Genomic DNA, 26,838 nt, shown 5'->3' with positions numbered 1-26,838 from the left:
ATGCATGCCTTCAGAGTGCAGCTGTAGGTATAAAGGAACTATTGTTTGGGACTAGGACTCGTGTTTTCTTGAGTGCTTTCCCTCCCCACAGTATATTCTTATCATCTTTTAAAGCTACTGCCCAAATAATCTGATTCTCCTTCCAAAGGCTGATGGACACTTCAGGTTTTTTCTTTCCTTCCCAAAAAGAGACTTATCTTAGAAAAGAATGTTAGAATGTAGAGTTGGGAGGACTTTAGAATACACATCCATAACAGTATTAGAGCTGGAAGAGACCTTAGAACAGACCATAAACTATCAGAGCTGGGGGAGGGGGGAGAATTTAGAACACAGACAAGAACGGCAAAGTTAGAAGAGAACTTGGGATATAGGACATAACACATTAGAACTGAAAGAGACTTTAGAACACAGAACATAATAGTGTTATAGTTGGAGGACACCCTACCAAACAGATCATAGCTTGTCAGAGCTGGGAAATGAGAACATAGAACACAGAGTATTACAGCTGGAAGTGAACTCAGAGCACAACACAATGATGTTATCTTAGAACATAGACCATAGACTGCCAAGGCTGGAAGGGAACTTAGAACAGAAGGCTAGAACTGCAAGTGACCTTGAAGATCATTTTACCCAACCTTGTAATTTCACAGGTAAGGAAACGGAAAGCCCAGAGATGTTAGATCACTTACCCAAGGTTAGTGACATAGCTAGTTAGAGGGACTGACAGACCAACCAGTCATCTGGTTATTCTTAATGGGTATATACTACCTAGGATAAAAAGACATTGGAAGGAACAAACAAACTAACTAACTAAATGGGTAACCCTTTCTCCCCTCCCCCATCCCCCTAAACCCCACACTCCTTCTCAAATTAACATGTTCTGCTGTCAAGGAAGATAGTCTTACTTGAGTATTTTCAAGGGGATGGATGTGTCTTTGATAGCCACAATCACTCCACCATGATCCAGGTACAGAATGTGGTGTTCCTCTTCGAAGACCTAGAAACCAGGCCAAAGATAATCACTGAACAGCTGAAGGGTTCATTTTAAAAGGCATCAGCAAGATACATTACAATTAGAAGCCCCGAAAAATGCCTCAACCATTTATTTTTCAAGCATGCTTAGCAACAGTAAAAACAAAAATTTTATATGCCTTTAAAAAAAAATTCTTAAAAAGTAGTTCAAAGAATCAGTCTCTTGGAATTGTAAGAAGTCTGTTATCTAGGATTACTTTGAAGTTCTCTCTAGTTAGGGTATTTTTAGGGAATAGTCAGTTTCACAGTTGATATTCTACAGCAAACCAAGTCTTCACAGTGTCACATGATTGAAAAATGTGAGAAGCAATATGTGGGGGAGGGGAGACGAAGGGAGATAATGTGGAACTCAAAAGTTTTCAAAATGGATGTTAATTGTTTTTACATGCAATTGGGGAAAACAAAATACTAAGAAGAATGTGAGAAGAGAAGATCCTACTGTATTTATTGCTCATTTTTTTTAAGCATTTGCTTCAATAGCACAAAATTCTGTCCTGATATGCCATCACTGTAGGTTTGAATAAAGGCTGGAGGACTTCTTCCCTGTAAACTTGATAATGACTCATAAAGCTTCATGGAGGATTCCTGCTTCAGGTAGTGGTTTTGAACAAGATACCCCAAAGATTCTACTTTATGATCATTTCAATTAAATTCAAACTTGATAAGGAGCCCCAGTACTAACACTACCTTTCTAGAATTGGGATTCATCTCTTCTTCAAGGTATAAACTTAAGGGTCCATGACACAGTAGAATAATAATTGCTTTCAGCCAATCTGTGGCCATTTTTCTTCTTGGACCTAAGTTTTGCATTCTGAAAAAGGAGTGGTGGTGGTCAGATGGTTTTTAAGTTTCCTCCAATACTAACATTGTTTTATGCTTAAAGATCTCTTCTGGTCTCAACAATCTCTATTATTCTAGTGTCCCTCCCAGCTCTGACATTCAACAATCTATGTTGCAATGGCCATTCTAGCTCTAACCTTTTATCTTTTAATGTCCTATTTTTGTAATCTGTTGTGATTCTAAGAGGAAGCGTTTCAGCATGGAAAAAGGAGATTCAGGATGGAGCACAACCTTTGTCTCAAAGGTCTAAATGACTGTCTCAATGCCTAACAAACAAATCTTTAATCTTCTGAGATCACTGGTCCCAGCCATCACAGAAAACAATCACCTGCATCTCAGTTTTCTGTTATTGTCTATGTGAGGCCTAGTGAGACATGAACTTCAGCAAGAGAGATGATGTATGCACAAGCACACTTCAGGTTGTAAAATGCCTCATAAATACAATGTGCAGTGGTTTTTATGATTAACATCTCCTATCAGTTGATAATATACATCTTTCTCTAATGGGTTTCCTAGTAAGAGTTACAAATGGAAGATTTTCAATCTACCAATTCTTTTTGTCAGTTGTTCATTCCTTACTGTAGAATGAAAATCTTTGAAAGCACTTCCATTGCAAATCACTTTTTTAGGCTTTAAAAGAACTACATAAAGCTGAGTTTTAATTACTGATCTCATTTGGAAAATAGCCCTTGTGTTTACATATCTTATGAGGACATCTAGAATTATTGAATTTTGCAAGGCAAGAAACAGGCACTTATTAAGCTCTATGTGTGAATCAACATGCATTTATTAAGAACTATGTATGAGGTACTCTTAAGTTAAAGAAGATGAATTGAACAGTGTGAGATTTTCTTAGAACAGAATGGAAAAGGGACCATCCAGTCCAACCTATTAATAAGCAGGAAGTCCAACTCAAAGCTGGGCATTTGATGACCATGTCAGTTCTGATTGAAAGCAAGCCATGTCAAGGAATCATTATGGTAACCCGCTTCTTTTTGAAGCAGCTTCAATTATTAGAGGCATTAGGGGGCAAAGTCGCAAGTTCTGACTGACAATAATCACTCATTTATATTAGTAACAGTGCCAACTTAGATGCTGATGACCAACAGACATGGGTAATAGAACTAACCAACTCCAATTTGAGCATGTATTGCTTGCCAGGAGAGATGTATGAATTTGTAGATGCCCTCTTCTCAAGGCCACATAAAATCAAAGCTGTGGCGACAACTACAGAAGGAACAAAAGCTATCTGTAACCCCCAAGGAGCTGGTTTCCAAATAGTGCTGAAAGCTTGGAAATAACCAAAGACAACATGTCAGCAGCATATTCATTGAACTCATCTTTTTTGGTTGAATTGTCTCTATGGCTGATAAACAGAGAATATGGCTGATGAAGGACTGTGAAGCCAAGACACAAGGTTGTGATGCAAAAGAATTAATATGTCAGTTCCTTTTGAGACAATGGCAGAAGTAGGAGATGCACAAAACAATGATGTACCAGACCATCACTGGCCCCATATGTGGTTCCAGAAAGCAGTTAGTATTTCCCCACACATATTACTCTATAGCCATGAAATCTTTACATGCTTACTTTAGATGTATAGATCAAGAAGGTACCTTAAAGCTAGTAAGAAGTGGATTTTATGGGACAGCTAGCTGGATAGAGTACCAGCCTTGGAGTCAGGAGGACCTGAGTTCAAATCCAGCCTCAGACACTTAACACTTACTAGCTATGTGACCCTGGGCAAGTCACTTAACCCCAATTGCCTCACCAAAAAAATAATAAATGGATTTTATTTCCTCCAGATGACTGCAGATGTCACCAAGGAGTATAAAATTTGTGCCTGTGGCACACAAAGAAATACAATGCATGCTTCATAGTTGGAGAACATGACCATGAACAAACCTTTAGAATTTGTCTGATTTCATTTACCATCTCCAAAAGGAGACTGTAAAAACATAAGCCATATATGGTGGCAACAAGCCACTTCGAAAGGTATTCAGAGGCAAGATCCAACCAGAAATGAGAGGGGTTACACAGATGCTAAATATTATAGAAGGTTTTCTCAGTGTAGGAATATCCTGTCAGAGCTAGGCAGAGACTGATGAAAGGGGTATTGGTTTTGATTGGCAACACCAAGGTAAGAACAATCTCATACCACCTTTGAAGGGATCCACATCATGTATGTTTCAATCACTCTCTGATGACCACATTGGAGGCACTGAGATCAGAACAAAAATCTCAGTGGTGTCACCATCTGGCCATCCTAACATATGTATACAACTTCACCAGCAATCATTACTCTGGATTTACATCCTACTTACCCATTTATATGTGAACCGCTCTTGTCAACTAACTTGCATTTTGGAGTCCATGAAGATGTCAGGGTGGGGATTGGGAGGGCGCTATAGTACCCATAATTAGGACATATCTTATCTGAGAGGGAAGCTAAAGTAAGCTTACCACCAAGTTACAACTTCAACCCAGAAGAATGTTAACAGAAAATAAATTAAAGTATGATACCTAAATTCACTGCCAAGACCTTCAACAAATTGACATGGTTTTGCTGAGAAATCCTGATGTTCATGGAACACACAGATTAGTAGATCGGTGGAAAGCTACTCCATACCTAATTGTGGACAGGGTGGACAACTTGCCTGTTTACAGAAGTTCTGGAGGCTTTCAGAGGTTTATAAAAGACTGTTGAACAGGAACCAGCAAGAAGAATTCACCATAACCACCTATTGCCAATCAGTAAATTGATGGATTCTCTGAAGAAAAGATAGACTGATGGGCACTTGTGAATGAACGAATGAGTGAAAAAAACATTTAAGTGCTTATTGAGAGCCAAACATTGAATTAAGTACTGGGAACACAAATAGAAATACAAAATTTGGGGGAAAACAACACAGTTTTCAGCAAGTCGAACAGAAAGGCCCCATAGTCCATAGCATGTAGCAGTAAAGCAGACAGTAATGCATCTTCCTTAATTTAATTTCTACTGATAAAAGAATATCTATGTCTGATGTTCAACCATTTCACAGTACCAAGGACTTTGGAGATAAGAAAATTCTTTTCTGGATCTCTAGTAGTTCTGACTGTAGGACAAGTTGCCAGATTGTATCTTGACTGAGATACAGGGAAGTTGCTATCTGGGATGATAACCTCAGGGGCTGAATTGGAAGCAGGACTGATGGTCTGGATGGTGAGGTCATTCCCAGAGCTCTTGGGCTTACCTGTTGCTCATGGTCAGTCAGTTAGTGGTTGTTGTTGGTGGTGGTGGGGAATGTTAGTCCCTTCTCTCAATGATGATTTATGTAATTCCTCCTCTCAATGATGATTTAAGGGCTGGAAGCAGGACTTGTTGCCTGGTAAGTCACTGCTATTTCTAAGGCTCTTTGGTTTAGGGTATTTAACTCCTCTCTGTCAAGGATGGATTGAAATAGTTGTTGAGGTGATGGTAGTGGTTTGACTTGGCAAGCAGATGCTACCTCAGGTCTCTTTTTTTTGTGGTACTTTGGTGCTTTAACTAGGCTGGTTTGTCTGCCTTCTAAGCAAAAAAGGCTACCTATCTATATAGTGAAGACTATCTGAACCAGGAAGTGGCTCAGAAACAGACATCTCAAGTGAAGAATCTTCTGTGAATGGTATCCCAGTGACTAGTTCAAGTGACTAGAGAGAACTGAAACCAGGAGAAGCACCGATTCTGCCTCGAACTTCAATCATGGAGCCTTCTAGTTTGGCTGGATAGCAGGGTATAGAAGGGGGAGTGATACTGAGTGAGACTGGAAAGGTAGATTGGGATCAGGTTGTATAGGGCTTTAGCAACCAAACATAAAAGTTGATATTTTATTCTAGAAGCAATCAGTTACCACAAGAGTTGAGTGAGTAGGGGAGTCATAAGGTTAGATATGCTAACCTTTACCTATGTAATGTGTACCTTTTATGGAATTGCAAAGGTTCATTAATGTACATGCTAATGCTACATTTTATTATGTTTTTGTTTTATTTTTTATGACCACATTATTTTGTTTTTGAATTAGTATCATGCATGTATTGTTTGCTATTCTGTTAATTAGTTACGATTTTGGCTGTTCATATGTTGCTATTTCTTCATTTAAAAATTATTTAGATGCCTGATATCATTGCTTTACTTTTTTTTTTGCCATTTTGTATATTTGCTTTGGTTTTATAAATATGAGTATACTGCTGATATATGCATGTATTATGTCCCACAAGTAATACAGGCTTGTAGTAATTGTAGCCTTGTGTTGAGTAATTCCTTAGAATTTGCTCTGTCAATTGCACATATTGTCAATATACCCTTGCTGTGAATGGTACTCTAAAGTGAGTTCGGATAATTCTTGTTATATAAAGTACTTATGTTTAGGATGATGCTATGCCATATATCCAGATGTTAAATGTACTGCAGCTGATCTTTCAAGAGACTGAAATATTTCAAACCCTGGGAGAAATGTAGCACATGTGTGGGGTCAATTCATAGCTACATGGGTTGCTGGGAGATGTTGTCTGATACCAACTTCATCACTTTCTTCCCAACCTAGAAGCAATTAAGAGACTCTAAGGGAAGTTTGTGCACAGGTACAACATAATGGGAGATGCTAGATCATACATGTTTGATTTGACTGAGCAAGGAGATGAAATAGAACTTCGAGTGTAAGACTAAAGATTAAGACTCAGGGGATTGGCCCTGAGCTGTGACAGAGTTCTATAACAGTAACCTCTGCCTTTCATGGACAGTGGGGATACTTGATGCTTCCCCACCAAAGTGGTTACTTAACTTAATATACTTAGGTCATTACTTTACCATAGATGATGTCATTGGCTTATCCTCCCTTTTTCTCATTAGTATACATTAAATCTAAAGTTTATATTTTATTTTAAGTAATAGGTAAAAAAGATTGATTTAAAATTATTTGGAATGAGCTATATCCTTATTAATGAAGAAAGAGGTTGTAAGAAAGCTAAAGACAGTGACTTAGAAGGGGAAGAGAAAAAGAGGGAGGAGAGAGAGAAGAGAAAGAGAGAGAGGAAGAGAGAGAGAGAGGGAGAAAGAGAGGAAGAGAGAGAGAGAGGGAGAGAGAGGAAGAGAGAGAGAGAGGTAGAGAGAGAGGAAGAGAGAGAGGGAGAGAGAGAGGAAGAGAGAGAGAGAGGGAGGGAGGGAGGGAGGGAGGGAGGGAGAGAGAGAGAGAGAGAGAGAGAGAGAGAGAGAGAGAGAGAGAGAGAGAGAGAGAGAGAGAGAGATCCAACCCTTCTGGATAAAACACTAGAGTTTTCATCCCTGACAGAAGCACTTAGCAAATGAAAGAAAATATTAAAATATTGATTTTAAATATTTTTACAAACTTCTCCAAAATGCAGAACCAAACTGAATCCATGTGAATCCATGACATTCCTTTGTTCTAGCCTAAAAATTAGTCAGAACAATATTTTACTATATGGGCCAAGGCTGGATTCTAGGGTCATGTTGCCTCACTCATTTTTTCTTATCTTGCTCCATGAGTCTTCTGTAAGGATATAGTGGAAGGTTATGACTAGGGAGTAGGAGCTACCTAGTGAGAGGGAAAAAAAGGTCTGACTGATCCTGGCCAATAGTATTCACATTCCAAAGGCAAAAGCCAGAGGCAGGAGTAATCTCTCATCTTTTCATTCCAAACCTATATCCAGACAGGAATGGAAGGTTACATGAAATGGGACTTTGTGTCCTATTGAACTCAATGTTATTGTGAGGATAAAATGAAATGAATGTCAAGTGGTTTATAATTGTAAAATAGTGTCTATACCTACGATAATTCTGGAAGCAGTTTGATAGAGTGGAACAAATACTGAATTTATGGACTAAGAAGACATGAATTTCAAATACTGTTTCTATCATCTATCAGTTGGGTGACACTGGGCAAAGTCATTTAACCTTTCTAGGGCTCAGTTTCCTTATCTGTAAAATGAGGGGTCAGACTAGATGACCTTCTAAGAACTCTTTCTGTTCCATGTGATCCCATGATTATGATGAATAAGCCTTCCTTCAGAATAAGATGTTAAAAATTCTGTTCTCATAGATAGATATGAATAGGGAAAGAAAAGTGAGGGAAAAGACAGTAGAGGGAACGGGGGAGGAGGGAAATTATGTATCATATACTGTGCTTTACAAATATTATCTTATTTGATTCTCACAATAGGGCTGCGAGATGGGTGCTATTATTATCCCCATTATATAGGTCAGGACACTGAGGCACAGAAGTTAAGTGACTTGCCTATGGTCACAAAGCTAGTAAATGTCTGTGGCTTTATTTCCTTGGAGTGCTTGACATGAAGCTTTCATTCAATAACCCCTACTATTAAAAGAATGGGGCAGCTAGGTGGTACAGAGGAGTACTGGCTCTGGAGTCAAGAGGATCTGAATTAAAATCTTACCTAGCTGTGTGACCCTGGGCAAGTCATTTAACCACAATTGCTTTAAACATCTGGGGCAACCTCCAATAGTCCTGATAACATATCTTGCCACCAGGACCAGATGGCTCTGGAGGAGACAGTGACATTGGTGACCTGGAACAGCCCTCCCCCACGTAAATCCAATTGACTACAGGTTGTGACATCCCCCTGCTGTTATGGTCCTCTTTGAGAATGAAGGACAAACAAAAAACATTATCAGTAGGTACTACGTTAGAAACTTCAGGAATGACAAACCTGGTGTTCCTTCTATTAGACCACACTACCTCTAATGTACAGGTGGCATGATAGAACACTGGAGTTAAAAGACCCAGGCTTGTGTCTGGCTCCACCACTTACTAACTATGTGACCTTGGACAAGTCCCTCCAGTTCTCAGTATTTTGATTTCCTTATCTTTAAAGTGGGGATAAGAATCCTTGACTTACAAAGTAGTTTGGAGGAAAGGAGTTGAGAAAAGTCAAACACACTTTAGCGATATGATTTATTATAAATATTCAGTGATAGTCTCACCGAAGAGGCAGAACATGTGAACATAGTTTTGAAAGATAAGGTATTCAGAATAATAGGGTTAAAAGAAAAAACAACAAAAGAGATCACAGATACAAATAGGCAGAATTTCACTCTGTCTCATGTCTTCCTTAATGATATATTTGAAAAGAAAAAGGGAAAAAATGGGGCAGGATTTTTTTGTGGTGGTGGTTGTATTGAATTTCATCTGTCCAATTTATTTCCATTTTTTCTGGCTTTGGTGCAGCTCCCTGAATCAGAAAGAGAGTAGTACCATCACATCCAGTTGCAGCACAGTTCACCAGAGATTTGGATGCTAGATTAGTGCTAAGTGGAGCAAAAATAAACTTGCTATTCAGCTGGCTTCATTCAAACAGATGTTTATCCAAACTAAGCTGTATGTATGGGAACACTTTTGGACAAAACAGCAGATAAAAAAAAGAATTGCAGAAACTCATGGTATATTTCCAGGCTGGAATGTAAAGAAATTGGGGGAAATGCTAATTGGATGGGCTTTTAAAAGTTATTTTGAATTTTAAGTTTGTTTCACATGGTTAAAGTTGAGGATCCCAGGGGTGAAAGCAGACAAGTGTGCAAGAAAGAGAAGGCATGCATGCAGTTGTCAACAAATATGAATAATGTCCTCCACCTACAGGGTAAATCAGGATACTTCTTTGATGCAGTTCCATTTGAATCACCTTAATTTGACAAGCATTAATGGAGCAACTTGGGCTAGCTAGGTGACTCAATGAATAGAGCACTGGGTTTAGAATCAGGAAGACTCCTCTTCATGAGTTCAAATCCAGCTTCAGACACTTACTAGCCGTGTGACCCTGGGCAAGTCATTTAATCCTGTTTGCCTCAGTTCCCTCATCTATAAAATGAGCTGGAGAATGAAACGACAAACCACTCCCGTATCTTTGCCGAGAAAACCACAAATTGGATCACAAAGAGTTGGACACCACTGAAAAAGAATGGATAATAATAGCAAAGAAGCAACTAAAATGTTCCAGACAGTGAGGTGACAGATGATACAGGGGAAACTAAAAGAAACAGCCCCTTGCCCTCAAAATGTTTCCATTCTACATGATGAAATAAAAATATGTCCACAGACAAGTCAATGTAAAACATATATACATTAAATACACAACAATTTGGGAAGAGTAGTAATGACAATTGATGGTTGATCCTGTCCAGCGAATATTGATTTGACCACTAGGTATAGTTGTGTTTGAGTTGTGGAGTGATTAATCAATATGTGGATTAGGACCTAGGTCTGTTTACAATGGATCTAAGAGAAATATCAAGTAAATAAAGGATTACATGTGATTGTGTGTGAAAGGGAATGAAGGATAGGATACTTATTGAGTAGCTATAGAGCATGCAATAATCACTGGGGAGTAAGTATAAGGAAGTCCATCTATTTGCAGACCTTTTGAGTGGTCTTCATATACAGAGGAGAGACATACATATTAAAATCCTTGAAATACAGTCTGTTTTAGATTCATGGAGCAGCATTTCTATAGCTAAGGAAGAGTAAGAGGAAAAAAAAAGCTATCTACGTTTTTTTTCATAGAAGCATAAGATAGCATATTAGACCTAGAGCCAGAAGGCACCCCAAAATCCATCTTATCTAAGCCCCTCATTTTAAAGATAAAGAAACTGAGGTGCAGAGAGGTTGGATAAGGCTATACATGTAGTAATTGTCACTGAGTGTCCTTGGTGCCTTTTCTTCCTCCTCTTTTCTAAAGCATCTGCAATACAGCTTCTAACCTCACCACTCAACTGAATCTGCTCCCTCCAAAGACATCAATGCTCTCTTTATTGTCTTATCTAATTTCCTTTCCTCAGTCTTTACTTTTCTTCAACTTTCTGCAGCATTTGAGATCGTTGACTCTACTCTCCTTTCTTGGTTCTTGTGACATTGTTCTCTCCTAGTTCTATTCCTACCTTTCTTTTACTCATTCATCATCTGTGTCATATACATTAACTGTGAGTGTACCCCCAAGGCTCTCTCCTGGGCCCTTTTCTTTTTCTATCCATATATTCTCTCAGCAACTAGGTTGCCCAGTAGGTAGATCACAAGGATTGGAATCAGGAAGACATCCTCATGAGTTCAAATCCTGTCTTAGACACTTGCTAGCTGTGTGACCGTGGGTAAGTCACTTAACTCTGTTTGCCTCAGTTCCTCATCTGGAAAATGAGTTGGAGAAAGAAATAGCAAACTACTTCAGTATCTTTGCCAAAACCCCCAAAATGTGGCATAAAGATTTGGACATGTCTGAAACAACTAAATGATATTCTCTCCATTGGTGACTTCAACAGTTTCTGTGGGTTCAATAACAATTTCTTTGTCAGTTATTCACAGCTCTATATATCCAGACCTAGTTTGTTTCCTAACATAAGTTACACATCATAGATTGCCTACCACTCATTTCCAACTGTATGTCCATTTCCAACTTCACATGTCTGAAATAAAACTCTCCATTCCTTTGCCTGAAGTACTTTCCTTCTTAATGCCTACCTCTTGGAATTCTTATCTTCCTTCAAAGCTTTTTTATTTTTTGCTACAGAAAGTCTATCCTACAATTGTCTCCTCACGTTCTAATACCCTGCTCCAATAAATTAAATTGTATATATTTAGTATTTCCTAATTTCATGCTGTTTCCTATTAATAGAAATTAAGCACCTTGAGAGCTGGAATTGTTTCTCTCTTGCACCTTGTATCTCATGTGACACACAGTATAGACTTATTATATACATACTGAATGAATCATTTTGGAAGCAAGGGGCAAGGGAACGAGAGCAAGGCTTTGAGACTCAAAATCCATCCCCCCGCCCATTTCATGTCTTAATGTGATTAAGATGTTATGTTGGAAGGTATGGAAGGTACAGGGGCCTTCCTTATGAGTGGGTGAGTGGAATCAGCTACCTATGTATGAGAGATCCCTAATAATAAAGGAGGCTTTGTTGTTCAATAGAGGGGATATTGAACTTGGATTTAGGAGACCAGAGAGTTTGAATTCTGGTTCTGCCATTTGCTAAGTTACAAGACTTTGGACAAATCACTTCAATTTTTTGAGGGGGGCTCATTACCCTTTCTGTAAAATTATGGATGGGAAGTATACAACCTTCAAGTTTCTTTCCATTTCTAGATCTTTGATTCTATAATTAGAGTTTCAAGCAAAAAATATAAGGTCTCTATTTGAAAAGAACAGAGAAGTCCCTCATTTATTAGAAGCTAAGAAATGATGGAGAAAGCAGTATAGTATAATAGCAGAGAAGTCCAGAAGACCTGAGTTCAAATCTCTCTTCTGACACATACAGTGCTTACTAGCTGTGTGACTGGGCACATCACTTAACCTCCTGGCTACTACCTTAATCTGTGGAGAAGGGATTATTCTACTTGAGTAGAGAAAAGAGTTCCTTAAACTGATAAAATCAATATATGGTTTAAAAAAAACAGTAACAATAGCAAACACAAACTAAAGGTAGAAAGAAAAGTTAGTACTTTGGATGAAGTGAACTCTCAGAATCCAACTCTCAGGACTTGAAAATTGAAAGGGACCTCACTGGTGATGTAGTCTAACCAATACAAAAAGGAATCTCTCCATAACATATCCCAAAAATATTCTCTACTGAAGTCTGGAAACATATATTCTTGTGTTGCTTTTAGTTAGGAGACTTCTCTCCTCCAAACAGCCAGTGACACAAGCCTCAATGTCCAAGGTCAAGGGGGAAACCATGGCTAGGAATGCAATCACTGCTCCACTTGTTTTCAATGAGAGTGAATCTCTGGGACTCCAATGCCTTCTTACTGAAAGTGGACATGGTGTCAGGGAGATCTTACTAGCCCCCTGGGGCCAATGTGCCTTCTATATTCAATCACTCCCTGCAACACATCATCTACACCTTGGCAAACTTCATTCTACTTTACCACAGCTGCCCCTCACATCACTAGTGATGCATGTGTGTGGCACAGGTTGTTGTTTTTTTTAACCTGGAATTTCCATGTGTCATGGTTGTGTATTTATGAGAGCAGTTTAACTCCAGAGTTATTGCTCATACATGCTTCTGACTTTATGAGCATGGGCTAATGCACTCCAGACTGATTGTTCATTGCCATCAGGGTAGAAAATGATCTGAAGTCATCTAATCCAAGTCTCCCCATGCTTCCAGGAGAGCAGCCATACAGTCTCATATGGCTTCCTGTGTTTACAACTTAACTCTTTCTAGGAATGAATGTCTTATTGTCCTACAGTCACTGAAGTTTGAAATCTTCAGTTGTCCTTGTCTCTTTCCTCTTTCTGCCCCTCACACCCACTCAGTTGACAAGTATTGCCCTAGATAATTCCATGATATTATTTATATCTGTCCATTTATCTCTATTTCCATGGTCAGCAGGCAAGTTCAAGCACTTATCACCTCTCTCTTGAACTGATGGAATGACATTCCAACTGCTCTCCCCATCTCCTACCTTTCTAATCCTCCCTTCAAACAGCTACTGAAATAGATTTTTCTAAGGTTTAGATTTGACTATGTCATTCTGTTTCTCAAACACTTTCAGCAGCTACCTTTTGCCTAAAGGATAAAACTTAAAAATTTCTAAGCTGGACATTTAAGCCATTCCACAGTCAAGTTCCAACCCACCTTCCTAGAGTTTTTCTGCATTACTTCCCCCAATGCCCTTTATTTTTAACATTATTTTTTTTCCAGTATAGAAGAGAGGTTTCATGCTCCAACATAGAAAATACTTATGACCTAAAATTTATAGGTATACATGAACAAATATAGAACATGACATTCATTTAAAAAAATAAGTTCTGAATTTGTTGCCTCTTCTCATCCTTCCCCCACCCACTGTGAAGGCAATACATGTGATATCGATTATATATGTGAAATCATATAAAACATTTCCATATTAGCCATATTTCAAAAAAACAAGAAAAATAAAATGAAAAAAGTGCTTTAATCTAAATTCAGACTTCATCAGTTCTTTCTCTGCAGTTGGATATCATTTTTCATTGTAAGTTCTTTTGAATTGTCTTTGATCATTGTATTGATCAGAATAGTTAAGTCATTCACATTTGATCATTGTATGCTATTGTCTTTACTGTGGACAATATTCTTCTGGTTCTTCTCACTTTACTTTGCTTCAGTTCATCTAAGCCTTCCCAGGTTTTTCTGAAACCATCCTGCTCACCATTTCTTATAGCACAATAATATTCTTTTACAGTTATCTATCACAACTAGTTCAGCCATTCCCCAGTTGATGGGCAGCCCCCCATTTTCCAATTCTTTGCCACCACAAAAAAGTGGCTCTAAATAATTTTGTACATATAGGTACTTTTCCAATATCAGAAAGACCTGGAAAGACTTATATCAACTGATGTACAGTGAAATGAGCAGAACCAGGAGAATGTTGTGCATAGTGACAGCAATATTGTTTGACGAAGAACTGTGAATGACTTAATCATTCTCAGCAATACAATGATACAAGACAATCCCAAAGGACTAATGATAAAGAATACTATCCACCTGCAAAGAAAGACCTGATAGTGATTGAATATAGACTGAAGCATGCTATTTTTCACTTTCTCTCATTTTTCCTTTATTCATTTTCTTCTAAAAAATGACTAATATGTTAATGTTTCACATAATTGCAAATGTATAACCTGTACCTGATTCCTTATGCCACAAGGAGGGTAGAGGGGAGGGAGGGAAAGAAGAATTTGGAACTCAAAACTTAGATTAAAATATTTATTATTAAAATTGAATTAAAATTAAAACAAGAAACTTCCATCCTTGTCTAGGCTTAACTGAATTAAGAAAAATTAAGGAAGATAATAAATTTTTTACTGGGAAAAAAACAAAAACAAAAACAAACTCCAAATAAGTCTTTTTCTTTTCTTCTTTGATCTCTTTAGGATACAGATCCAGTAGTGGTATTGTTAGACCAAAAGGTATACAATTTTATAGCCCTTTCGCCATAGTTCCAAATTGCTCTCCAGAATGGTTGGAAAAGTTCACAACTATACCAATAATGTATGAGTCCCAAATTTTCCTATCTAAAACTTTCTCATTTTTTTCTGATATATTGCCCAATTTGATAGATAGGAGGTGGTATCTCAGAGTTATTTTAATTTACATTTATTTAATAAATAGTGATTCAGAATATTTTTTTCATACAACTACAGATAGCTTTGATTTCTTCTAAAAATTGCCTATTCCTATCCTTTAACCATTTATCAATTGGGGAATGACTTGTATTCTTATAAATTTAACTCAGTTCTCTATATATTTGAGAAATAAGGTCTGTATCAGAGAAGCTTGCTGTAAAATATTTCCCCCAGTTCTATGCTTCCCTTCTAATTTGGCTGCATTGGTTTTATTTGTACACTCCGTTTTTAATTCAAAATAACCAAAATAAGTCCTTCCCTTATCCAGACAGGTAAAGTTTTCCATGCTCCCCCAATTTGCTTATGGTGTCATCCTAAATATCTAAATCATGTGATCATTTAGACCTTATATTAGTATACAGTCTGAGATGTTGGTCTATACTTAGTTTCTGCCAAACGACTTTCCAGTTTTCCTAGCAATTTTGCTCAAATAGTGGGTTTTGTCATGAAAGCTTGGGTTTATTACTGTGGTCATTTAGTACTGTGTATTGTGTATCTAATCTATTCCACTGATCAACTTCTCTATTTCTTAGCTAGAACCTGATTGTTTTCATGATTACTGCTTTGTAATACAGTTTGAGATCTGGTACTTCTAAACAACTTTCCTTCACATTTTTTTCCCACTGATTCCCTTACTATTCTTGACCTTTTGTTCTTCTAGATGAATTTTCATATTATTTTTTTCTAGCTCTATAAAATAATTTTTGGTAGTTACTGAATAAGGTCATTAATTCAGGTAGAATTATCATTTTTATTATAATGGCTTGAGCAATTAATATTTTTTCCAATTCTTTAGATCTAACTTTATTTGTATAAAAAGTGTTCTGTAATTGGGTTCATATAGTTCCTGGGTTTGTCTTGGCAGGTACTTTAAATGAAATGTTTCTTTTTATCACTTGCTACTGGACTTTGTTGGTAAAATATAGAAATACTGATGATTTCTATGGGTTTATTGTTAATTATTTCAACTACTTTTTTAGTTGACTGTCTAAGATTCTTTAAGTACACCATCATATGATCTGCAAAAAGTGATAGTTTTATATCCTCATTGCCTATTCTAATTCCTTCAATTTCTTTCTTTCTTTCTTTTTTGTGAGGCAATTAGGGTTAAGTGACTTGCCCAGGTTCACACAGCTAGTAAGTGTTAAGTGTCAAGTGTCTGAAGCTGGATTTCAACTCAGGTCCTCCTGACTCCAGGGCTGGTGCTCTATCCACTGTGACACCTAGCTGCCCTCAATTTATTTTTATTGTCATTGCTATTAACCACCATTTCTAGAATAATATTGAATAATAATGGTGATAATGGACATCCTTGCTTTACCCCTGATCTTATAGGAAAGGCTTCTAGCTTATCAGCATTACACATAATACTTGTTGATTGCTTTAGGTGAATACTTTCTATCTCTCTATCTATGCATTCATTCATTCATTCATTCATTCATTCATTCATTCATTCATTTATTTTTGCAGGACAATGAGAGTTAAGTGACTTGCCCAGGGTCAAACAGCTAGTAAGTGTCAAGTGTCTGAGGCCAGATTCAAACTCAGGTCCTCCTGAACCCAGCGCCAGTGCTCTATCCACTGCACCACCTAGCTGCCCCCTACTATTTATCATTTTAAGGAAACTTCCATTTATTCCTATGGTTTATAGCATTTTTTAAAATAAGAATTGAGTATTGCATTTTGTTAAAAGTCTTCTCTGCATTTATTTATATGAACATATGATTTTTCTTGTTTTGTTATTGACATGGCCTATTATGTTGATAATATTCCTAATATTGAACTAGTTCTGAATTCCTGGTATAAATCCCAGCTGGTCATAATGTATGATCTTTGCGATATATTACTATAATATCCTTGCTAGTATTTTATTAAATTTTTTTGCAACGATAATTCATTGGGGACATTGGTCTAAAATTTTCTTTCTCTGTTTTTGCTATTCCTAGTTTAGATATCAGCACCATATTTGTGTGATAAAAGGAATTTGGTAGGACTCCTTCTTTGCCTATTTTTCCAAATAGTTGTTATTATTGGAATTGTCTTTAAATGCTTGACAGAATTCATTTGTAAATCTATCTGGTCCTGGGGATTTTTTTCTTAGTGAACTCATTTATCACTTATTCAATTTATTTTTCTAAGATGGTGTTATATAAGTATTTTATTTCCTCTTCTGTTAATGTGGGCAATTTATATTTTTATAAATGCTTATCAATTTCACCTAGATTGTCAGATTTATTGGCATGTAAGTGGGCAAAATAGCTCTTAATAATTGCTTTAATTTCATCTTCATTGGTGGTGCATTCATCATTTTCATTTTTGATAATGATAATTTGATTTTCTTTCCTTTTAAAAAATCAAATTAGCCAATGATTTATCTATTTAATATTTTTTAGAAAAACAGCTCCTACTTGTATTAGTTCAATTATGTTTTTACTTCCAATTTTATTAATCCCTTCTTTAATTTTTAGGATTGCCAGCTTGGTGTTTAATTTTGAATTTAAATTCTATTTTTTTAAAGATTTTTTAAAATTGCATGCCCAACTTCTTGATCTTCTCTTTCTCTATTTTACTGATGTAAGAATTTAGAGATATAAAATTTCCCCTAAGCAGTGTTTTGGCTGCATCCCATAAATTTTGGTATACTGTCTCTTTGTTGTCATTTCCTTTATTGAAATTATTTCTTTCTATTATTTGTATTTTCACTCACTAATTCCTTGGGATTAGATTATTTAATTAATTTTAAATTTATGTTTCTAGAACCCTTCCTTGAGTGTGAATTTTATTGCACCATGGTCTGTAAAGGATACATGAAAAATTGTTTATTTTCTGCATTTGTTTAGGAGGTTTTTAAGTCCTAATACCAGGTCAATTTTTGTGAAGGGGTTATGTACAGTTTAGGGGGGAAAACCACTCCTCTCTATTCCCATTCAATTTTCTTTAGAGAGCTTTCATTTCTAACTTTTCTAAAATTATATTCATCTCCTTAACTTCTTTCCTATTTATTTTATGGTTAGATTTATCTAGTACTGATAGGGTAAATTTGAAGTCCCTCACTAGTTTAATTTTATTGTCTATTACCTTCTGTACCTCATTTAACTTTTCCTTCAAGAATCTGAATGCTTTTGCTCTTTGATCAAACTAGATAATCTCTGAGGTCCTTTCTAACTCTGAGGTGTAGTTTTTATGTGAAGTGTTTTCTTTTAATCCTCTGTCTTGTTTCAGTGTTCAGTGGTATTCTAGGTGCCAGATTTTAGAAGGAACGTGGAAAACCTGGATGAGGAATCAAGGCTTTTGGGTTCTAGTCTTGACTTGGCTACTGACTAGCACTTTGACCCTGGGAAAATCACTTATCTAGGTCTCATTCATAAAATAATATTTCCTCCCTCCTCCTTTCTTTTCTTCTCCTCTGCCCCCTTTCTCCTTTTCTCCCTCTTACCTCCCCTTTCTTCCTTTTCCCCTTATTCCAAAAGAACTAGAAGGTGGGAAAGGGGGACTGCATTGAAAATGACTGCTCTTATGGTTGACATGAAAATATTCTCTTGGTTTATTTATTTATTTTTTTGTTCCCAAACAAATAAGGTCTATATTAACTATTCCCAAGTACAGCTAGTGACTAAATCTGTTTGCTCTCTACTTGGACTTGGGTAAAGACTTTTAGAGACATGGTCAGAGAAGGTTGGCCTTGGATAGTTACTTCCTTTCTCTGATCCTCCGTCTCCTTTGTTTGTTTGTTTGTTTGTTTGTTTGTTGTTTTGGTGAGGCAATTGGGGTTAAGTGACTTGACCAGGGTCACACAGCTAGTAAGTGTCAAGGGTCTGAGGCTGGATTTGAACCCAGGTCCTCCTAAATCCAGGGCCGATGCTCTAGCCACTGTGCCACCTAGCTGCCCCTCCTTTTTTTTTTTTTTTTAATAAAGTGGAGATGATATGGGCATTATCTCCTTTCCAGAATTGTTGCAAGCAAAGGGCTTTATACATTTTTCAAAAGCTAAAGAAACAGGAGCTCTTATGGATAACCATCTCCAGTGATCTCTCTACCCGTTTCTGAACTCAACATAATCAACTCTGTTGTTTTATTTCCCCCCAAGTAAAGCTTCTTAACTTCAATTAGGTCTTTTCTGAATTGAGGGAATAGCATTAACTGATGTGTATAGAATAACAATAACAAAAATTCCTATTTATATAGCACTTTCAGGTTTGCAAAGCATCTGTATAATTTTTTTTTTTTTGCACCTGTATAATTTTAATCCTCACAAAGCCCTCGGAGGTAGGTGCTACTGGCATTCCCATTTTATAGATGAGGAAACCTTCCCCAGGGACACACAACTGGCAGGTGTCTGAGATAAGATTCAAACTGAAATCTTCATTCCAAGTCCAGTGCTCTTATCTATTACTTCAAGCAGCTGCCTAAATTATGCTTTGCTCTTTTGCTGTTGTTAAGTCACTTTCAGTCACATCCAACTCTTCGTGACCCCATTTAGGGTTTTCTTAGCAAAGATGTGCTTCGTGTTATACTTAAACATGTTATTTCCTTGGAGCCTCACAACAGTCCTATTAGGGAGTTAGTACAATTATCAATATCTCTGTTTTATAGATGAGAAAACAAAGAACCAGGGCAGCTACGTGGCTCAGTGGATAAAGCACTGGCCCTGGATTCAGGGGAACCTGACTTCAAATCTGGCCTCAGAAACTTGACACTTACTAGCTGTGTGACCCTGGGAAAGTCACTTAACCCCAACTTCCTCACTAAAAAAGAAAAGAAAAGAAAAGAAAAAGAAAACAAAGAACCATAAAAGTCAAATGATTTGCCTAAGGTTTCATTGCTAGTGAGTGGTAGTCTCCTGATTTCATATCTGTTCCTTTTTTCCATATATCACATCATCCTACAAGAAGGAAGGCTTCTGTCTCTGTCTCAATTGGCTTTCTTGGAAAAGCCAGATATTCCAAAGGTCTTGCAAGCTGTTTCAGGAGCCGTGGAAGAATGAGGACTGAAGTGATGCTCCAGGGAAGGATCCCTGGGGACTTGGACCCCTCAGTTGTTCTCTATCTCCCAGCAACCTCTATTCAATAAACTTCATGGTTTCCTGTTGCCTTCTGTCCTACTACCTTTCCAGTCTTCTTATGCCTTGCTCCCCAACACATACTCTTTGACCCAGTGACACTGGCCTCCTGGTTGTTTCTCAAACAAGATACATTATCTCTTGGCTCAGGGCATTTTCTCTGGCTGTTCACCATACCTGGAATGCTCTTCTTGCTCTGATCCTTCTACTGACTTCTCTGCCTTCCATTAAGTCCCATATAAAATCTCACCTTCAAGAGGAAGCCTTTTCCAACCTCTTCTCTGTCCATTCCCCTGTTAATTAGCTTCTATTCATCCTGTATCTAGCTTGCTTTATATATGTTTGTTTGCAAGTTGTCTCCTCCATTTGACTGTAAGCTCCTTTAGGGCAGGGACCATCTTTTGCCTCTTTTTACAGTGCCAGTACTTAGCACAGTAGACACTTAATAAGCATGCATTAAATTGAATTGAACTAAGCATTGGTATTCTTGCTGTGTGGTTCCAGAGGACCTGGATTTAAATCTCAGCTTGGTTACTTGGCAATATTTTGACCCTGGGCAGGCCTTTTCACTTCTGGGCCTCATTTTCCTCAATTGAAAATAAGGAGTCTGTACTAGAAGACTTCTAAGATCCCTCTCCGCTTTGAATCATACAATTGCTTGAGGGGTCATGAAGCCCTTGAGATGAACTTCTCATTAGCCAGCAGTTGTTAGAAAACTTCCTAAATCGAGGTAACCCATATGCCTGAGGCTACTAAGAGAGCAGAGCCATCCCCTCTGAAAAAGACCTCTCCATCAAAAACCTGCATATTTAGAATGGGCAGGTGAAGGTGATGCTTGTGGAGGACAAATTGCTACACTAATGGAACTAATAGCACATGGGGGAAAAGGTTCCCTCCATGCCTGTCTGCTTTTAGTATATCTTTCCCCAAATACCTACACACTGAAAAACACTATAAAATGCAGCCAGATCCACTAAGAAAAGCAATGCTGATTCATGGCTTCATTTTCCAGGCCCCAGGCCTGGGTGCAATCAAATTGACCCAACCAACATTTATTAAGTGCCTACTGTGAACAGAGAGCCCTGTATTCTGCCCCTAGGTAGAAAGAAAGATGAATGAGCCACATCTCCTGCTCTAGAATACTATCACTTCCTCGCTAGAGGAGACCTTTAGACAACTTCTCTTTGGTGTGGTACAGTGGAGAGAGAATTGGCTCTGGCCCTGTTCAGTTGTTCAATCATGTCCTACTCTTGGTGACCTCATTTGGGGATTTCTTAGCAAGGATACTGGAGAAGTTTGCCATTTACTTCTCCAACTTATTTTACAGATAAGGAACCTAAGATTAAAAGGGTTTAAGTAACCTGACTTAAAATCTAGCCTTTGACATGTCCTAGCTGTGTAACCCTGGACAAGTCTCCTAACCCTGATCCCCTGGCAAAACAAACAAACAGATAAACAAAGGGTGAGCACATTTTCACCTGTATTATGTAGGGTCTTATGGGAAAATGTGTCACATACTTCAATGGGTGGAGAAAGAATGTTTCTTAACAACTGTCCTGACTGTATTGCTTTGGCCAATACTCTTTCTAAAAGGTAATTAAGGCTGGTTGGCTAATTGATATTAACTGATAATCACAGGTGGAAACACACTGGTGGGGACTTGGAACTACAGCATTAGGAAGACAACCCTTCCCTAAGTGCTGAAAGTTTCCATGAACTTTGAGAAGCAAAGTTGTGGCTCTCCAGTGGGGACCCAGAATACCCATGTGAAAGGGGATTGGGAAGGCTACACATTGGCTACACATAACCTCAATATAATTATTTCCTCAGCCATAAAATGAGGAGATTGGTCAATGTGATGCCTATATCTATGATGATGTCCAACCTTTTCTTTAGCAGATAAAGAAACTAAGGTCCAGAGTGGACACAGGACTTTTCCAAACTCAGATAGCAAGTGAATGGCAATGATAATACTTGAACCTAGGACCTTTAATATTTAGTTCAAGTTTCTTAATATCATCCTATGCTGTCTGGAGGCAGCTAAATGACACAGTGGATAGAATACTGACCCTGAAGTCAGGAGGACATGAGTTCAAATCCAGTGTCAGACTAGCTATGTGACCTTGGGTGAGTCACTTTACCCTGTTTACTCCGTTTCCTCATCTGTAAAATAAGCTGGAGAAGGAAATGGCAAACCACTCCAGTATCTTTGCCAAGACAATCCCAAAGAGGACCACGAAAAGTTGGACAGGACTGAACAACAACATGCTGTCCTAATAGAACATGGAAGTAAACATTTATGAAAAGATGAATAATAATAAAACTGATCATCCTTAAAATCTATAGAACTCTGAAGTACTCAACACATGAACTCACTTTAACTCTCAGTTATAAGTACGCCCATTTCCTAGCCTGAGAAACTAGTGGATTTAAAGCTGAAAGGGTCCTTAGAGCTCATTTTGTTCAATTCCTTCATTTTATAGATCAACTAAAGGAGGCTCTGAGAGATTTTGTGATTCTTCCCAAGGAAACATAACCAGCAAGTAGCAGAGATGGGATTCAAATTCAGATGTTCTGACTCCAAGCAGCCATCAGAGACTCTAATACAAGATGCAAGATGTGAGAGGAGCTGCCACAAGGCAACAGGAAACTCTAAGTCCCATGAGACCAGGAACTTTGTCTTTTCTAAAGTTTAAAGGTATCCCAGTCTTCTGTGTGTAATAGGTGCTTAATATTTTTTAAATTAAAAATAATTCGGTATGTAATTAATTGCTAAATGACTGGTGTTATAGGATTATATAATTTTCAGATTTAAGGCCAAAAGATATCTTAAAATACAGAACATATAATGTCATCTGGAATGAGGGTGTTGGTAATGTGAGGGGAGAAGAGCAGGGAAGGTTATAAGGGATAGGCTCAATGAATAATGAACAGGCTTAGAGGTGGGAAAAGGGAAGAGGAAGGAGTCAAAGATAACAATGAAGCTTTGAACTCTGGAGGTTTCAGGCAGGAATGTGCTGTGATGACACCCATATTTTAGGAAGATGAATCCATCAACAAAACAAGAGTAAGGGAGACTGGTTAAGAGACAATTGCAGAAGTCAAGCTTCCAGGTAAAGAATTCTCCTTAATAAGGAGAGAGATGCTAGAAGTGGATTCTTGCAAAAGCAAAGTTAATAGGGCTTGACAACCAACTGTAAATTTTTTGGAGGGCGGGGGAAGGACAAAGGGAATCAATGATAGCACAATATTATAGAAAGAACAATGCACTTGGGGCCAGAGGACTTGAGTTCAAATCCTGCCTTTGTCGCTATTTTTGTGACCCTCGGCAAGTGATTTAAAATCTAGGGGCATCAGTTAACCCCATCTGGAAAATGGAGAGAATGACCTCAAAAGTCCCTCCAGCTGGGGCAGCTAGATGGCGCAGTGGATAGAGCACCGGCCCTGGAGTCAGGAGTACCTGAGTTCAAATCCAGCCTCAGACATTTAACACTTACTAGCTGTGTGACCCTGGGCAAGTCACTTAACCCCAATTGCCTCACTAAAAAAAAAAAAAAAAGTCCCTCCCGCTACAAATCTTTTACTTTGAAAAGACAGGCACATCATTTACTCCTCACTTTAAAATGAAACTAACCTTTATTTTGAGACAGAAGCATTTCCTTTTGGAAATTTATGAGACTAGTCTCAAATGTCAATAAGATTTAGCAATGTAACAGAAGGATGATTATTTATACAGTGAATCTGTGTGGCATAATGGGAACAATACTGGATTAGGGATCATGTGTGAAGGGTTCAAGTCCTTGCTCTGCTATTGATTTGATTAGATATGTGGCCTGAGATAAGGCCTTTAATCTCTCTGGGGTTTCTGTCTCTTGGCCTAAAAAATGGGAATTAAAAACAAAACAAAACCAAACCACAACCCACTCCAAACCTTACACCATCTAATAGTAATTAATGATTTATAAAACATTTTCCTTGAAACAACCCTGTAGGTTATCTCTCCTTGGAGAGATGGGGAGCTATGGGTACTGAATGTTGTGTACACTGTTAGTCACTAAATGTTGGTTGATTTTGCTTAAATGATTTTTCTTTATTCCTGTGGGAAGGTGGGGAAAATGATATGTTTGAAAATGACAGTGCTGTAAAGACAAAAGGAATCAATACAAACTTAAAAAAACTGTAGGAGAGATAATAAGAATACTATTATTCCCATTTTGCAGAGGAAACTGAGGTTTAGAGAGTTGAAGTGACTTGTCCAAGGTTACAGGGTCAGCAAGTGTCAGAGTTAGGATTCTCATCCCATAAGGAACTCTTCTGGGTTCAAGATCAACATGTTTGTCACTCACCTCGGCTGCCTCTGTGGGGCTGGTGTGATGATCCAATGAGAGGATGATTACAAAAGGGTTCTCTAACCATAAAGTATTTTACACATAAGTTATTGTGACTGTTTTCTCTCTCTCTCTCTCTCTCTCTCTCTCTCTCTCCAGTAAATGAAGATTAGGTCCCAAACCCCAGTTTATGAGAAACCTGTCTTATCTTTCACATTTTAATGTTGCCTCTTTGTGTATGTGTGTGTTTGTGCATGTGTGTGCATGCGTACTCTAAGGTTATTACAGCTGCAAGGGACCACTTAATAAAGAGAACAGAATGACAGAACTGGAAGGGAATCAGAGATCACCTTGTCCAACCCCATCATTTAAACATGACAGAGACAAAAATGAGACACACAAAGAGGAAGGTTACATTGCCCAGAAATCACACTGAATTAATGGCAGTCAAGATGAGTGGCCAAGCCTTCTAAGAATAATATCTTAATTTATATAGCACATCATGGTTTATAATGATGTCTTATATTTACATGGGATTTTATGGTTTATAAAGTTATGTATGTATAATAATAATAACTAACATTTCTATAGTACTTATTACTAGGCAATGTGTTAAGTGCTTCACTATTATTATCTCATCTGGTCCTCTCAACAACCTGGGAGAAAACTGAAGCAAACAGAGGTTAAGTGACTTGTTCAAGGTGACACAGCTAGTAAGTGTTTGGGCCTGGATTTGAACTCAGGTCTTTCTGACTCCATTCCCACTGCTCTGTGTTATTGCTGTTCAGTCATTCAGTACCAAGGACCATACCACTCCATGTCCTTCCATCTTCCACAATCTCTCAAAATCTATCCAAGTTCATTTTCACTGCTTCCATGACACTATACATCTCATCCTCTTCCATCTCCTTTTCCCTTTGCCTCCAATCTTTCTCAACATCAGGATTTTCCCCAATGAGCCCTGTCTTTTCATTATGTGGCCAAAGTAGTTAAGCTTCAGCTTCTGTATTTGACCTTTCAGTGAACAGTTTCATTTAATTGATCTCCTTGCTGTCCAAGGGACTGTGAAAAGTCTTCAGCACCACCATTCAAAAGTTCTCTGGGGGCAGCTAGGTGGTGCAGTGGATAAAGCACAGGCTCTGGATTCAGGAGGACCTGAGTTCAAATCCAGCCTCAGACACTTGACATGTACTAGCTGTGTGACCCTGGTCAAGTCACTTAACCCTAATTGCCTCACCCCAAATTAAAAAAAAAAAAGTTCTCTGTATGGCACAATGGATAGAGTGCTTTTGAAGACTTCCATTGGTCAAATGAGTATGTTGTGTAAGTGTGTGTGCATGTGGTTGTGTGTTTGTGTATAGTGAATATACTCACATATATGAATATATCTGTATATATGTGTGTACATATGCATGTGTGTGTATGTATATATACATACCAGTCTTCAAACATAGGCTGGATGAACACTTAGTAAGGATATTATAGAGACTCCATGATTATGGACTCCATGAGATCTTGGCTCAATCAAAGATTGTGTTGTAGTGACTTACTCAGGGTGAATAAGATCTAGCTGTTCAGTGAGATAACTGAAATTCCAACCTAAGTCTGCCTAACCCACACCCAAGGCCCTTTCCACTGCACCTCAGCATAAAGACTTCAACAAGGGATGCAGAAATGACCAGAGACAGTGAAGCCACTTAGCAGGTGACTGCTACCCAAGTACAAAATGTCTGCTTTCTTTTCCTTCTGCTTTTTGTCTTATACTCCCATCCTCAAGACTTTTCTATGTACTTGGCACCTGGGCATTCTCCTCTGCTGGAATGGTGCATATCTTCACTTCCTCTGCCTGTTGCTTTGAGCTGGCCAACATATGTCTTGTTTGCCTTGGCTTCTATTGTATTGGCTATATTATCTTATTCCCATGCCGGCCAATTCCAAGGCCCCCTGTATGTTTGCTTATCTTTATGGCTGCTTGTCTCCCTGCTGTCTAAGCAGCATAGCAATTACATCTCCATTTTCCTCTCCCAGTCTTAGACATATACAGGAAGGACTCAGCCAGCACAAATCAATACTGGGTACTCATCGCTTCGATGTGCCACAGAAAGGATTTATAATCAGGAGGACCTTTATGGAGCATAGATTTAGATTTAGGTCATGGATTTAGATCAGGAAGGGACCTGAGCCCTCATCTAATCCCCCCTCCCCTACATTTTATAGATGAGCAGCCTGAGGGCCAGAGAGGAGAAGGTTACATGGGGCATAGGAAGCAGAGCAGGACTTACAAACTGACATCTTCTGACAGTGCTTTCTCCAGAACACCATGTGCCTCTTTTCTAATTTGTGCCTATTGATTTGTGGTGGCCATAGTGGCTTGTGTCTGTATAGGATTATCCCATTTATAATGTACTTTACACACACACACAC

The 26,838-nt window shown here is 38.1% G+C and overlaps 1 protein-coding gene across 4 annotated transcripts in view; it reads right to left on the bottom strand.

Moving 5' to 3' along the window:
• Positions 1–26,838, bottom strand: part of SORCS2 (sortilin related VPS10 domain containing receptor 2) — a 1,257,082-nt gene that overhangs the window by 104,379 nt on the left and 1,125,865 nt on the right. For all 4 annotated transcript variants that reach the window (XM_043971225.1, XM_043971226.1, XM_043971227.1 and 1 more), the window contains exon 13: positions 906–997. In XM_043971225.1, the coding sequence (XP_043827160.1) occupies positions 906–997 (92 nt within the window). The remainder of the gene's footprint in view (positions 1–905; positions 998–26,838) is intronic.

The sequence above is a fragment of the Dromiciops gliroides genome, chromosome 6 (assembly GCF_019393635.1).
Source record: "Dromiciops gliroides isolate mDroGli1 chromosome 6, mDroGli1.pri, whole genome shotgun sequence".
Lineage (NCBI taxonomy): Eukaryota > Metazoa > Chordata > Mammalia > Microbiotheria > Microbiotheriidae > Dromiciops > Dromiciops gliroides.
This window is presented reverse-complemented; position numbering and strand designations above follow the sequence as displayed.